The sequence below is a fragment of the Cyprinodon variegatus genome, unplaced genomic scaffold, assembly GCF_000732505.1.
Source record: "Cyprinodon variegatus isolate N-32 unplaced genomic scaffold, C_variegatus-1.0 Scaffold538, whole genome shotgun sequence".
Classification (NCBI taxonomy): domain Eukaryota; kingdom Metazoa; phylum Chordata; class Actinopteri; order Cyprinodontiformes; family Cyprinodontidae; genus Cyprinodon; species Cyprinodon variegatus.
In genome coordinates, this window is record NW_015150991.1 from 63,995 (window position 1) to 80,703 (window position 16,709).

Here is a 16,709-nt window from a genome sequence, read left to right on the forward strand (position 1 = left end):
TACACCTGTGGCCATGGAAATGACTGGAACACCTGAATTCAACGATTAGGTGGTTTGACCCCATAGTCTTAAAAAAAGAGTTTTAGTCTGAACGTTCACGACCACTGTTGTCTTGTAATGTCTCGGTTCAGCTCTTTCTCTTTGCTGTCACAGAAGACACAAAAAGTTTCTTCCTCTTTTTTCACACTTAAGCACCCACACTTCTGACTTTTCGCAAGACCTATAAACATGATCATGTGGCGTGTTGAAATGGCACAGCTGTGTGAATCTCACAGTCATTGCATGAACCTTGGCAACACGGTCCCTTTGTGCATACCGCTTAACGGTCGACACTGTCTTAGTCCTTTTAAAATGTCCTTCTGTCCGGGCATGTCAAGTGCTGAAATGATGCTACTGTAAACCTACCTTTAGGAGGTTTGTTTTCGTGTTACGTAGGTGCAAAGGAAAGAAGTTTCTCTCATCTTTTATTTTATTTTGCCTTACATGACCCACACAACAAATTAGATCACTTGTCAAAATGATTTGATTCTATTTGTGCTGCTTGCAAGTGCAGATTGCTTGGTGCAAAAAGCTGCATTAGCTGTAGCTGCACAGCTGTACACAGCAGCTGGTTCAGCAAAGCATCTGGTGAGAAACTGGTGGTGACTCTGTGAAATCGCCAGATGACTGTTCCCACATATGGACTGAATTTTTCTTAGCATGTAGCCCATGCAGACCTAAGACATAAGAATGAGCTTTTTAAACAGCCATACTGTCAGAATATAAATGATTTCATGGGAAATTACAAGTAATCTCAATTTTTACTGTGGAGGCTTATTTAGCAGTTTGATCAAACAGTGCTAATTTATGCAACCCACGCTTCCTTTACGATGTCGGGTAAAAATAAAAAAACTGACAAGCATATACACAATAAGGTGAACTGTGACCTATAGCGCTACAGATGTATAATTTCAGACTTTGGGCTGTTTATTATAGTTTTTTGAATAAAAAAATGAAGCAAATAATGTCCATGTGGTCGATATAAAAATGCTTCATGTCTGTAGCTGTTGTTTCCAGTTTTTTATCGTTTGAAATGTAACCCAGATAGCGGAAACAGAGACAACGGAGACAGGACTTATTTTGTTTTAGTGCTGCTTCAAAATGTTGGTTTAAAACTGTTTTTTGTGAATTACTATCACCACACTGAAAAAATGTAAATCTAAATAAGTCGTTTTTTCTTAAAATAAGTGCATTTTTTCTTGAATTGAGGAGGTAAGTGAGACACTTTGCCAATGGAACAAGACAATTTTTATTTGAAATAAGAAAAAAACTATTGCTTAGTCTTATTTCAAGTGCATATTATCTAATTATCTTATTTGAAGTGTAAAAATACTCATTCCATTTGCAAACTATCTTATTTACCTGCTCAATCTAAGGGTAAATACACTTGATTTAAGAAATTTTTACTTATTTTCAGATCGTTTTTGCAGTGCATGTGACAGTGTTTCCTGTGTGTCTGACTACACTGCAAAAACGTTATGAAAATGAGAATGAAATTCTTAAAATAAGTATATTTAAGCTTAATTTGAGTAGGAAAATAAGATGATCTGCCAATGGAATGAGCATTTTTTACCCTGAAAATAAGAACATAATATGCACTTAAAATAAGAGACTGCAGTTTTTTTTTCTTATTTTAAATATAAATTTGTCTTATTCTATTTGGAAATTGTCTCGCTAACCTGCTCAATTCAAGAAAAAATGCACTTATATTAAGAAAATTCTGTCTTACTTAGATATACATTTTTGCATTTTTTTGTGCTAGTTTTGTAAAAAAAAAAAAAAAAAAAAAAAAAAAAAAAAAAAATGTCTTTTATAATCAAGGTCAGGTTACTTATTTTTACTGATTGAATATTCCAGATATGACCTGTCTTCGCTATCGGCCCGAACTTCTAGATTTGTTATTAAAGAGAAAAATCTTCCAATTTTTTTCCACATGATGAAGACAGAAGATGAGGCTTTTTTTATTTTGCACTATAGTTAATGTAAGCTTCTGTATGAAGCTGTATCCATATTCGAAGTCCCATGCCTGTACACCTGTATAGCGTTCGCAACTGATAAAGTAAAGATAATCATGGGAAATTGTATCCACAGGTGGATCAGATGAATAACGCTGATGACAGATTAGGATTTATAATGTGACTGATTACACCATTAGTCACATTATAAATCATAATGGGCTGAGGGGAAGAAAGCCTGCAGATGCCTCGCAACAATTCTTTTGCAGTGAAAAGGACAAGCTGTGGCTTTCTGCCTGTTTTCGCTCATCACATCAGCTCTCTGTCCTTGAAAAGAAAACTGACCTTTCCATGAGGGGCTACCGTATCTACAGGGAGACACAGAGAGGGAATTTCCTTGGTGAACCTTCTATCCTCTGGGCACAGAAAAGTCTTAAGACTATCAAGCCTGAACTGCAGATCCTGAGTCATCCAACAGTAGAAACACCCTAAACAGAAAAATATAAATGAAAATATGGAAGAAAAAAAACTGCTCCTTCATATGTTGTACCTAAATGTTAATTTGAATGTGAAAATAGGTTTTGCACACAAAAAATAACTGGATTCTGTTTTTTGTAGAAGTCAAATAAAAGGTTAAATTTCTCTACATTATGCATGGTACCAGTCATGGCATTCTGAATTTTCTGTGTTCATTTAGTAAAAAAACCTTCTGGAACCTCTTAATGAACAATGAAAAATGACTTTTCTCATGAAATAAGGGGAGGTGTTGCAGGTACAGTATACATGTGAGGACCACCAGGTCTTGAGAAAAAAGCGGTTGTTATCCACATTATAGTGTTGTTAAAGATGGTGAGGGTAGCAAGGATTGAGGTGTTAATCCAATTGATGGCGTTTTGGAAGATTGGATTACATCACTTGGGAAAAAAGCTTGATTTTGCTTACGGAGAGTGAACCCCGCTGCCTGTTGACAAATGGATAAGTCCTATCGAAAAGCAGATAAATCATATTTGTAGTTATCGCTTCGAAAAAAGACATTCAATCCATTTAATATTTAATCACATTTTTATGCTCCATACATATATCACATGACATGTTCAGATGAATCAATAATCAAAAGTAACATCTACGTTTGTGTCACATGTGGCAGAAACAATAAGCAATACTATCAACATGTTTGAGTTTTCATATATAAAAAACAAATTGAAGTTTAAATTGAATTATATCAACAAATCCTAACTCTCTGTACAGTGATGTGCGAAAGTATTTGTTCTCTTTAAGTTTTTTTAACAGAGATAACCTGAGTTAATACAGAAAGAACTATGTAGGTTTGATTTAAATGGTTATGGAAAAAAAACAACCTCCCAAGCCCTTTGTTAAGATAGCTTTAAACTTGTTAAAAGGAATTAACAAAAATCTTAATCTGTTTTCTCTATCATCACCCTTACAATTAATAGATCACCTAAACAGATCCTATTTGACCACATGAAGTAGGCTACTATTAATTAACAAAATGTGCTGCTGTAAAGTCTGCAATATTTGGGACTCCAGGATGCTGATTGGTATATAAGACAGCTGTTAAGACAATGGCTGTTCAGAGTTCTGTATCCAAGCATATTAACCAGAAATTCAAGTAGGTTTGTCAGTTAACTTAATATAGGAACAATGTAATAAAAGTTAATATTCCAACTTTCACAAGTCAACAGCTATAGAATACTGTGTAATAAGAAGCAGTGTTCGGCTGCGGCAGCCCTCTGAACAGCTCAACCTGCCAAAAATACCTTTACCTGTCGTCATGAGGGTACGGGCATTTAGATGGGTCAGAAAAATGGCCCTAACTTAAATCTCACAGAGAATCTATGGGCTGATTTTGTAAAGAGAGACGACAGAAACCAGAGCTATAAATGCTGAAAACCTGAGCTGAACAACTCGGCAGAGACATAAGCTGAGCGTCTACATAAAACACTGAATCGAGGCATTTATTTAAACAAATCCTGGCTGAGAACTGAACCTTATGAATAGAGGAGGCCGACTTTACTTTATTAGCTACTTTGGTCTGATTTGATGTTGTTACTTTTTTTAAAAGTTAATTTGTTTGTTTTTTTTATTAGTTTTAAGACAATAATTCAAACTAAAATGAATAAATGTTTCCAGTTTATTATACTGTGTGTAATACATCTGTATTATATAAGAGCTGTCCATCCAGGTCAGTGATTTAACCCTTTTAACAACACATTGTGAAAGGATCTGGCTGACTCCACCTCGTTTCCATCCCACAGATCAACTGTGTGACGTTCCCGTCCCCCGTCTTTATGGCCGAGCAGCAACTGCTGAAACCAGACGAATGGAGTTACTGTGATTACTTCTGGGTAAGTTTACCTCATGACTCAATGAACCATCCTGGTACTTCATTTTTTATTTCTTTTTTAATCTAAAAAAGTTTTTTTTGCAAATATTCTGAAATTTGGAGTTGGGATCCTGATTCAGAATATTTAGAGCTCTCACTAACATGCTATAAACTTTTGGACCAAATCTTGACTTAGTGCGACCAATTCCAATCTTCTAAGTGCTTAAAGATGATCACGGTTTATCTTCTTCTTCATGCTTCAAGCTCTTAAATAAATTGACCAGAGGTTCTCAGTAGGGTGAATACTTAGGGTGTATCAAGATCCTAAGTCCGAATACCAAAAAATCTTTTTGTAATCCTTCTTAGCATTTTATCACAGTTGCTTCAACATTCTTGAACATCCACAGACGATTGCTGAAAATAAATGGGAATTTAGTTGAAGTTGGTCCTGAAAAAAAAGACTTTATGAGGTGCGACCACACTGAGCTGATAACTCTCTTCGGTGTGGAAGTAGTCAGCGTGGGAAGAAGACTACAAGTTGTCTGTGTCCTGTATCAGGCAAAGGGTTAAAAATGCAGTCAGAGGAAGTTAGGAGACTGTTCAAGGAAACAATATTTTTATGATGTGCCCAAGAGATCTGTAGTTCAATGAGGCTGTTAGGGAGTCAAGGCAAGGCAGCTTTATTTGTATAGCACATTTCAGCAACAGGGCAATTCAAAGTGCTTTACATAAAATCAGTTAAAAAAATAAATAAAACACAGAAGAAACAGTTAAAAATAAAAACAGAATAAAACACAAGAATGCAAATTACAGTGGAATATGACCCCAAAATCATCCTGGCAGATTTCGCTGTGAATTGATTTTTATTCTAACAAGATGTTTATATAAAAAAACAAACATCTGGAAAACCTCTTTGCCATCACCTTAATATGTTTCTCCCTTTACATATCACTCAGCAGAACATTTTTTCCATTCAGACGAAACATGTCGTTAAAATTTACCATTTTAAATCATCTTATAATCGTCTAATCATCTTATTCTGTACTGAGTTGCAAACAATAAGAATGCATAAAAGTCCAGCATTTAATTTATTTGTTTTCTCTTTTATTTTGAAGGGAAGATAATTTAATAGTTAAACTGGAAGTCTGTGAGGGAAATAAGTTTGGATGAAGGTAAAATTAAAGACTATCTCTGCTGACACAGTCCTTCCTCTGGCTAAATCACCAAGGAAACTTCCTCACAAGTCAGCGAGAACAGAAATACCACCGGATCCTTTTCATCTTTCAACACAAGTCCATGTTTTCCACACTCTGCAGACAGAGACTAGGCGCTGGGCTTTACTGTCAAACAGAACACAGGAAAGTGGGACGACACAGGACCAAATAATTGGCTGGAACACAGCGAGCCAGCAAGCCTCTGCTGCTCTGTTTGGATATCTCCCACCCCTGCAGTGTAATCTCTACCAGGTGCACTCTATGCTGTAACACGCCATTGTCCTGTCTAGAGGGGGGTTCGTATTGCATATTTTGGAAAACATGCAGCAAAAACAAAAAAATGTGATTAAAAAAGAAAAAGAAAAACATTTAAAATTTAAAAAACATGGTTTCAGAGAATTTAATCAGATTGGACTGAGAAACTGCGAAATGTATTATCCTAATTTTTAAAAACACTTTCAAAACGAATCTCTAGAATAATGCCAGAGAAAAGTGTTTTAAATGTCCACATGTGACATTTCAAATGTCTGATTCTGAGCAAGCTGTAGATGTAATGATTTCCATCTGTCATCCTTCTTTATCCGGCATATATAATCACTGAGTGTAGAAAAGTGCTTCGTTCTTCCAAAAGCTACCTTTAACTGTGTTTTTATGATGAAATCAAACATGTCTCAGCATCATCTCGTCTCCATGGATCTTTCTTCACAGCTTCCCTTTCGCCCTCTCTAACCTGGTTTCTCTTGCGTTTTTTTTTTTGGACCTTTTTGCTCGTTTTTTTTTTCCTTTCAGATATTTACCCATTTTATGCATTATATTCCAGATCATATGGAGCAGAATGGATAAATGTCAAGTCTGACAGTTTTTTAACCCTTAACATTTTGACCCCAAAAGAGCTGCTGCTGTAATTGCAGTAAAATATCTGCTTTAAGGGTATTGAATAACATGAGATATACACTATTATTGGGCTAAAGAAGTTCCTATTTGCAAAAAAAATATGAAAACATGTACAAAATTCCTTACAACTACTACTTATGCTCTCCCTTTTGTTTATGACTTAACTTCTCTTTAAAATAAGATCTTTCTTTCATGATATTATATGGAAAAGTCATAGGAAGACCTTTGCCAAAGACTGCATTTCAATGTAGTTCTGACCCTGTTGGTTTCTGTCCTCAATGCATTTCTTTCTGTGTTTGTCTTTCAGGCTGACAGGAAGGATCCCCAGGGCAACGGTTGCATCACTGGATTTGAGGTTCTGTTGCAGAAACAGCTGAAGGGTAAACAGATGCAGAAAGAGATGGCCGAGTTCATACGAGAAAGGTATCTGCTTTTTAATCTTCCCTCCTTCTCCCGCACTATTTTTATCACGTTACCATGAAAACCCCGCAGCTGTCATTATAGCAAACCATTTCCTCCTGTTTTGTTTGTTTCTGCTCATTTATGCACGTCGCTTTATTGCACAACAGAGGAAACGCAGATGGAAACCAAGTTGCATAAAAGCTGTGTTGTAATCAACTTCTCTACATCCCTCGCAGAATAAAGATAGAGGAAGAGTATGCCAAGAATCTCTCGAGGCTCTCGCAGATCCCTCTCGCAAACCAGGAAGAAGGGTGAGTGACAGTAAACAAAAGACCACCCCCTAACACCACCACCCACCTATCTGGCTCAGAGGAGCCTGTCACACACATGGCTGCAGAAATGAATATTCTTTTTAAGAAATGCATGTCAGTGCTGTTGAAGCAGTGTGACTGTCTGCTTAGCATTGTTGTCTCTTTGAGCATGGAAAAACCCTGAACTTGTATATTCTATATTCGTCACTTCATTTAAACAGACATAGGATTGTTGTACTGAACTGTTTTCAAATTACAAAAACAATATTATCCCTGCACAGAGCATGGAGCAGAGCTGAAGATATATGGTGGAGCGCAGAGCGGCTTTCAATTTGAAGGCCGGAGCGAGGATTAACGTCAATTAAAAATGTTGGATTATAAAATTTGTAAAATAACATTTGTTTGATTTAAGTATTATTAAAAAATTGGAATTAATATCATTAAAAACATACACTAACTATACTTAACAATACAGAGTGGGTATCCATAAAGTAATTTTTGTGGTAAGAGCCTGTTTTGTATCGAATACATATTATCTCATTTGCAATGGGATGCAAAGTGACCTTTTTTATATGTAAAAAAGATCACTTAATTATTAATTTCTTTAATGATAAATTGATATTTAAATAGGAAACACGGGGCATCATATATGTAGGTGTTACATTTACAGCTTGGAATAATTTAACAGCCAGTTAAATAAGACAATACACATCTATCGGTCACATCATTAAATCAAACGCGGTGTGACCCAGGTCCCTGGCATAATTACATGAAGGAAAAATGTCAGAAAATCTGTTCTGAAAATTTTAGCGAACGTGTAGCGATTTCGCCGGAGCGAATGAGCGAACATCCGCCTGAGCGGGGAGCGGGAATTGCGCAGCGCTCTGCTCCGTTCACATGCTCTGTGTCTGCATAAAGAAACAGATGATAAGTTCAGGTCTAGATATTCACAATCATCCAACATCTCCTGTTCAATTTGTTTAAATATATATATATATATATATATATATATATATATATATATATATTCAATTAGCTTTGGTGATTTTCTAAAGAGATGCCTTAAAAAGATAGAGCACCTATGTAGAAATAAGCAAGACATTAGAAGACTCGTGTTATTGGCTTGTTTTAAATTCTATCATTGCCATTAGAATAAAAATGTCTAGAGATGTCCGATAATATCGACTGGCTGATATTATCGGCCGATATTTGCATAATTATGTAATATCTGTCCATATCCTTATCGGGTTTTCCCCCGGTAATTAAAAGTCGATAATATAATGCCTAGATTTTGCGAAATATGTTGAAGCGAGCGCTCTTGTCAACACACGACGCTCCCTGATGATGTCATTAAACCGCGCCAGACGGCAAACTGTGTAGCAGCAGCGAAGCTAAACTGTTTTTAATGAAAAATGTCTGCGGTGTGGAACTTTTTTAAAGTTTTAAACGATGACTTGAACTTTGCGATTTGCAACGAATGTGAGGTCCTCGTCATGCGTGGGGGAACCAAGACTTCGCCCTTCAACAACGATACTGCACTGGACTTCATTTGTGTTTACATTCAATTCTGTGTAATACAACTGTACTGGTGAGGTACACTTTTTTCCCATTTGTGAAGAAAAGAGATTTATCTCTTGCTTGAGTGTTCATTGTCAGGTTAATCTCAGGAAGAGCATATTCCAAAATATTGTTTGAGACAGTGTTGAAAATAAATATCAAATTTTGCATTTTTCTGAAGTTGAAATGCTGTTTTTATCCTCTACAATGGTAATTATTTGTGGAATATACAGTGGGTGGTGGCGCATCACAGTAAATGTAGGTTATGCTGAAATTTTTTTGACTGGCATGATGTGAAATTAGTTTATATCGGTATCGGCTTATATCGGAATCGAAAATTCAGCAATTGGAATATCGGCATATCGAATATAAGCCTAAAAGGAAATATTGAGCATCGCTAAAAATGTCTGATTTCTTTTAACCACAAGTGCGAGTTTAATAGCTCAATATTAACTATGTAATTTTCAGTGCCTGATATAAGCATGGCCCGGTTAGCAATACCAAGGTGTATTAGGATATAAGTTATAATTATATATTTTACCATTTAAAGTTTTAGTGAAAAGCCTGTTATGATCCTTGGGTGATCAGTCTTTGGTTTATATTCTGTTTCTTTGTTCATCACTTTCTATTGTTCAAGTTCTCTAATTGTTGCTTTATTAGTTTATTCTAGGGCTGAAACAGATAATCGGATTAATCCTGATTAATTGATTATTGAAATAACAGTCAACTAGTTTAATAATTGACTAATTGTTAGCTGGAGTTCAGAGGATGTAAAACATGCCTTTAGCTGAAAGAGCAACCTAAATAACTGCAACGCCAACTGTATTTCACAGTATTAATTGCTCAGGTAATTAGGTTTGCTTCACAGCTAAAAAGCAGTTTAGGTAGCAGGTCTGTCAAGGCGTCCTGTTGTGAGTCTGGTTCCAGACGCCCTCTTGGTGACGCTACTGAGCACTACGCCATTCCTGTAAACTATCAGCTGCTTTGATTTGTTCTGCAACCAGTAACAGATATTACAGCAGAGCAGACGAGAAAAGGGCCAAGGAATGTGTTGGGAGGTGGAAGAAGATATGTTGCTGTGGCGATGGGAGTCTGTAAGGATCCTGCAGAGTGGAAGAAAGTCTTCAGCTGCTCCTCTTCTCTGCTGTCTCACAGCAGGGTAGGGGGGGTTCATGCTGACAGCGACTCTTTGTCTGGTCTTCTAAAGGTGCACAGAACATGGAAAAGTAACAGGAAAACAACTCATAGAAGATGAGATGCTGTGGACCATGACACGGTTATTTAGCTCCTCTTATTAAGAAATTCCAGAAGGAAGCGACGAACCTGCGTAGCAACGTTCTGCAACGGTCACTGAAGTACAACTTGTTTGACAGCCATTTATGAGCTTTTAACTCTAGACACATCTTTTCTGTCTGATATTGTATCAACGTTTTAGAAATTAGATTGCCACTGGTCACTATTTCAGTGGTAAATCTTGAGATAGCTCTTCCATTTGGCCCAATGCATTGATGATGTAAGAACAGCCCGCTGTGGTGTAATATGTGAGTGATTGACACTTTCCTGAAGTCGGAATAAAACTCTTTCGACATGTTTATTTCTTAAAACCACAGGTACGGTACTGCAGCTCCACTTTTATAGCCACGTTCCCAGCTCCATTAACACTGTGGCGTTTTTAGTAAACTGCACAAAAATAAATCCTTTCCTATTTTAACTATTTGTAAAGTTGAAGTTATACAGTAAGGGCTCTTGGGCAGTTGGAGAGATTAAAGGTATTTTGGAGGATTTTCTCGAATTCTTTTTAAAACCTGCCCTCTCCACTTAAAAAAAAAAAAGAGAAGCGGGTGCAAGAGCATGCACAAGCTAATTTCTCCTCTTTAGAAAGTTGCTGTTCTCATAGCTCATACAAGCTTACTGTGCCCGAATGTCCGCCCTAGCCGCAAAATCCATCAATTCCTATTTAGAGCAGGGACTATATAGTGAACTTTATAGTGAACTCAGTCAACTTATCGTTCGGACAGATGATGACTTCCATCTTGGTTATTAGTCGCTGCTGTCGGGTAGTGGCAGCCTATGGCGACAGTGGGCTGCAGTGACATCAAATCCCATAATGCTTTGCGAGGAGATCTCTCCATGCAAAGTATTCTGAGATATATCTGCCTCTTCTGAGGCCTTTCTTTTCTTCTCATACACTTCGTAGACACTTTTTCCTCTTATGACCCTCGGCCAGTTTCAGAAAACTGCAGTGAGAAAGGTGAGCTTCATTGATTGGCTGAAACCGTACCTCACCAAAGATATAGGCCTGAAAGTGCGCTTGCACAGAAAAAGATAGCTAACGGGACGAGCAGGTGGGACGAGCCTTACGTAAACCTATCACCAGAATGATACACAATTAGGAGGAACACTTATCGAGATGATCCACCCGGAAACAAAAGATAGTCCTGTATACCTTTAAAGTCGTAGGGAAATCATATTTAAATGTAAAACCATTCTGGCTTAAACATGTATATAAATGTACTCTTTATCAGACGGTATTGTCCCAAAATTAAGTACATTTCTATTTTTTAAAAAAATCCTGTCTTAAAATCCAGGTTTTTTTTTCATTATCTTAGGCAGGCCAGTTAGTTTTACGTCAGCCTGAACACCTAAATTCTGCCAATCATAGATAAGCGGGCATCTGTCAATCAAATTTTTTAGGTAATAGCATCTTGATTCATATGTTGCAGCTAATATACGCAACGTTTGAAATAAGAAATAATAATAATTTATTCTTTATCACATTGAGTTCCGTCCCAGTGTTCACGGGGATGGACGTCTGTGTCTTCGGCAGGCGTAGAGCTAACAGAACTGGCAGCGTTGGGAGGCAAGGGCTCAAACATGTTAGGCTGTAAGCCTTCTACACCAAACCAAGCTTCTGCCACCCTGGAGTCCTCTTCTACAACATCTTCGTCCCCGCTTTCCTCCTCTAAATAAAAAATGTATGTCGGAGGAGACTCATCCACGACCTCCGACACTAAACTCTCCTCCTCTTGCATGTTTCTGCTGTCCATAGCGTTCCTATACAGTGTTGTTTCTAAGTCACCAATTTAGTGCCACTTGGTCCCAATGGAATTTCTCATTGGGAACCTACTAGCACTTAGTTACTAACTCGTTAGCAAGATGCTTCTGAGAAACTGCCCACAACCGAAATTGCTTGCGTACCTTCCGCCACAACAATCCTGCCCCTTGATAAACAACCAATCAAATTCATTTTATTCAGTAGTGTAAAGTTTTGCACCACTCGGGAGAATTCAGAACTGCAATGGTTGGAACGGCCTTTCTTCTACGAATTTAAGATTTAACTAACAATTAGGTGATTGGGGTGTTAAAGTCTGACGATGGACTATTCTGCTTATTTCCCTCTTTCTCTATTGATTCCGGATATCAAACAACCCAATGTGCACCACAGAAATAAATCTGTCAACATAATTAAATAAATATTCTGGCAGTCATCTCCACTGACATTTTTTCAGCAGGGTTGTACCTCTTCCCTTCACATGTCTGCATTTTTGTAAAGCAGTTTCCCTTCTGCGGATGCAGAGCATCGGGTCTAACTCGGGTGACTGAGAGCAGCATGGGCGTTTGGTGCCTGTCTCTAGGCAGCCATGAAAGCATATTTTGCTGACTCTTAGCATTTTGCGCTTTACTTAGACATTGATGTTTTTTTTAATGGACATGTGTGCAGGACATTTATGAAAACACAAAACAATTTGGTCTAATATGCAGGATAAAACAGCCAAATGAAGGACGGGTGGGAACCCTAGTAGTAGCTGGAAATGAGGGCGTAATTTAGCAAGGTTTAATAAGGCTTTATTTTCCCAGTAGGGTTCTTCCGACATACATGTAAGCTAACTCCTCTTGGTATTGACATCATGACAAAGAGTGGGTTGGAACAGTCCTTAACAGAATCTGGATTATGCCAGCCAGCTCGGTCTGCCCACACCCACAAAAGTGCAGCACAGTACTTTCATTATGCTTTGCCTCAGCATGGCTCTGTTGTTAGACAGGACAATCAGTGTTTTGTTGCTCGGTTCCTACCATCCAACCCGAACCAGCCGTCTGTTAGTTCCTGAATTTACCATTTGTTTGGTTGAGATGTGGCTATGTGGCATGTGATGTTTTTTTTCTTAAGCCTCAAATTCTTCTCTGCATCAAATCTGTTGAATAAAAGGAGTCGACGGCAAGAGATCATTGTTTTCTCTAAAATCCAGTATGTTTTTCGAAAGGATTGCTTGACAGAGTGGAATGTAAGACTGAGGACATTTGACAGATCCAGTTTACAGACTCTGATTAATATTTCAAGTGGCACTAAGCTTTGACAGCTCAGAATCAAAAGAGGTGAAGTTTTTGTGAGTTGCACTTCACTTTTAACCAAAGCTGTCTTTTTGCTCATTTTCCATGTGTCTTGTAAAAGAATATACCCTCTACCTGTAAACAAATCCGTTTGTTGACATGCTTTTGAAAATAGAGTTTCTTGTTGTTTTAATAACAACATCTCCGCCGATCAGGTACCATAATTGAAAATCAATCAGATATCTGAGCTTTGGACTAACTAGAGCCAATCACCCTGAAAAAACAAACAAACATTCAATTCCTCTCAACAAGCATAAATGATACCATCTTTTTATTGAACGTTCCCCATACTTTCATGATATCCTTTTTATCATATATTGCAACAAAAAAATGGATAAGAGTGTAATGCACCGGAATCGGACCCAAGATTCAACCATGACAGGGCAGTGACGTTTTATAAGCTTTATTGAAAAGATAAGGGGAAGCGCTAACGGGCAGGGCATGCTGCTTGCCCTCGGGCTGGAACCCCTGGAGGCAGAGACACAGGTTAGTGACCAGCAGAGGCAGGTATAATGATTGCCGAGGAGCTCGGTAACTAACCAGACTGAGGAGAACCAGGGCACGAGTGCCGGTTTGAGACGGAGAAGCCTGTACAGGGCTGAGGTCCGCTCGCAGGCAGAGTTAAGGGCTGGTTATCCTCCTGCAGCAGTGTGTCGCAGTGAGCTTGACGCAGACATTTTTGATTTATGCTCAATTTTGAGCATGGTCTGCGTTATAGGCTGTGGGTCTAGATACAGCCGAGGCTGAGAGGAAATGGGGGCAAGTTTGCCGACAACGGAGGGACATGACGGCAAAAAATAGCGGGGATCCAGGTGGAAAAACGGTCCCAGCGTTCTTGCGCACCTCGCTCTTCTAGCTGGTGCTACTTCAAGAATTCTTTTCCGCAATTCCAGTCATAAAAACAAAACAAGCCGGCCTCCTGTCTGCGGCACTGTCTGCGGTCACCTACAATTTGGGAGAGGTGCAGCAGAGTGTCTGCAGAGGGGGCGGGGAATTCTTTTTGTTCACTGCGACACCTACGCAGACGACCTAGTCTCGAAGTATAAATCAGCCTTTAGCTGGGGTGCGGGTCAGGGGACGGCCGACAGGGAGGCGGATGGTTCCAGTGGGAGTTTCCAGGGAAATGATCTAGAGGGGTCCGGGTTCAGCGACATTGAGGCAGAGATCCAGCAGCAGTACAGACAGGGAGATCCCAGAGGGATGTTCAAGGTCCGGTCCAGGTTTGTTAACTGGTGGGTTTCAGAGATCCACAAAGGTTAGACAGGTTCCAGTACTCACAGGCAGGGGGGTTAGGCTCAGTCCAGGATAAACAGGGTCCAAAGTCCAGAGGCAGATCCGATCAGGTTTCCAGGCAGACAGACAGAGGCAGAACAGGGACAGGCTCAGTAACAGAAATTAGATCAGTAACAGAAAGGCAGACTGAAAGAATGGCAGGAAGGTTCTCACTGGTACCAGTGCCAAGACGATCTGGCACTGGTAGCTGATCTGAACTGGGCTTATAAGCTGGTGGAAACAGGTGAAACCAGTGAAGGTTAATTGCAGGCGGGGTGGAACTGAGCAGGTGTGCAGAGTGGACAGTTAGACCAGTACCAGTGCTGCGATCATTTCAAAGACAATATAGAAAAAATACTAAAAAAAAGCGGAAACAAACTTAGAATCAAACAAACTGTAAATAAGGAGGCTTTAGTTTGGTTTTACTCACTGATCTACATCCAACATTTTTAAAGCATCATTGTTGTCTTTTGACATCAAGCAAGTAAGGTTTTTGGTTTTTTTTTCACAATTAGCTAAGCTGTAGTCTCTAAAGCTGGAGTCGGCAAACTTTAAAATCTGATTTAAAAAAAGTTCTAAAAGCGTAAATCTCCCTGTGAACAAAAGAAAACATTAGGAAGTTTGTTTTGAATAAAAGATCCAGCTTTCAGATATTTTTCTTTTTAAAAACAAAAAACAAAATTATGTTTATGGAAAAACATGTCAGAAAGAAAATATTGTGCAATTTACAGATAAAAAGAAAAAATAAACTTCCTTGCACCATTAGTTTCATCCTGTTTTTATTGAAGATATCCATAAAAACACAAAGAAAAGATGCTCCATGTTTTATTTGTAATTACTTTGATGTGTAAAACGTTGCTCGTTATCATCTCAAAGCTTTTAGCCCACTAAGGGGGGTTAATTGAAAGTCCATTTTTCCATTTTAAGCCCCGTTCTGCACTCTATTTGGTATTTTTCAAAATTTTTTTTCTTAGACAAAGTATTTCAGGCTTGATCCTATCAGCTATAAGTTATTTATTAGAAAGTGTTCTTTGTTCACCAAAAAGGTTCATTCGGATGTTTTCTTTGTTCCACTCTGGTGGCCTACAAGGATCCTGGTTTAAAGTAAATCATATCATATTTCATTTTAAGCATACTGTTTATACAACCATGCGTTCGTCTGACTGTAAATGTTCTGCTGTGTAAACATGGATCCAGCAACGGAGGGATTCATGGAGCTATGGTTCCTATCCAGACATCATCTGAGGATTTATCTTATAAAACATAGTTATAGGGGAAAAGAGGGAAATCTGTTAAAAATGATTTATAATGAAGTTGTTAAACAAATATTTGGACAATATTATTTTAAATAATTGTTCAGGTAAAACCCTTCCACTTGCTAACCTCTGAGCCTTATCCTCTATCTGTTCCCGTTATGTGTTAGTTGTTAGTTTTTACATGTCTTCTCTGCCTGCTCATCCTCTGTCTGATTCGCTAAGCAAATAGGTCCATGTGTTTATTTAGCAGGAACACCGTCAGGACAGAGAAACATGCTGCACAGGAGGAGGAAACTCTAAATTAGACAGACATGGCAAACGCCGGTTAGCTCCTGTAGGTGTAGAGCTCATTTTGATTATATACTGTTTGTATTGTGTTTTGCTCAGAAACCTTAATTCTAAAATTTAAGATTGAAGACTGAAAGACTCCACAGTGTACAGTACCTGAACTCTGTCTTATTTTAATTGATTGCTTGTTGGTTTGTTATTAGGCTCTTATTTGCTGTATGTGAGTAAGCTTGTCCTGGCCTGGTTAAAACACAGGTTAATTTTTCTACTAAGTAAGTAGGTAAAGATTTATTTCAAAAGCACATTTCAGCAGCATGCCGATTCATCAGAACAAATGTGCAGTACAATCATTAAAAGCATAAATTAATGATTGAAACTAGGGCTGTAACTAAAGATCATTTTGCTAATTGATTAATCTTTTAATTTTTTTTTGATGAATCAATTTGTAATAATAACAATATTTAAACCAGGCGAAACTAAAACTTTTGGATTCAGTTCTATTAAGCATGTTGATGGACAAAAAAGTTTTTCATCTTCAATGCATTACAATGTTAGTATAATTAACAATTAATTGATCACGAAATAAGTTGACAATTATATCAATAATCAGTTAGTGATGATTAATCCGATTGATTGTTTCAGCTCTAATAAAACATTAGAATTATACCACAAAATCATAAAAACTATCAACCAGATCACATTCACAGCAAGGTTGTCAATGTCTTATTCAATTCAATTAAGTATATTTCTATAGCGCCAATTCACAACACGTCATCTCAAGGCACTTT

At 38.0% G+C, this 16,709-nt stretch overlaps 1 protein-coding gene across 1 annotated transcript in view; it reads left to right on the top strand.

Annotated features, from left to right (window-relative positions):
• The window catches only part of LOC107095332 (growth arrest-specific protein 7-like), a 96,024-nt gene that overhangs the window by 61,021 nt on the left and 18,294 nt on the right, over positions 1–16,709 (top strand). Inside the window, exons 6-8 of the mRNA XM_015391376.1 lie at positions 4,271–4,360; positions 6,754–6,869; positions 7,085–7,159. Of these exons, the coding sequence (XP_015246862.1) occupies positions 4,271–4,360; positions 6,754–6,869; positions 7,085–7,159 (281 nt within the window). The remainder of the gene's footprint in view (positions 1–4,270; positions 4,361–6,753; positions 6,870–7,084; positions 7,160–16,709) is intronic.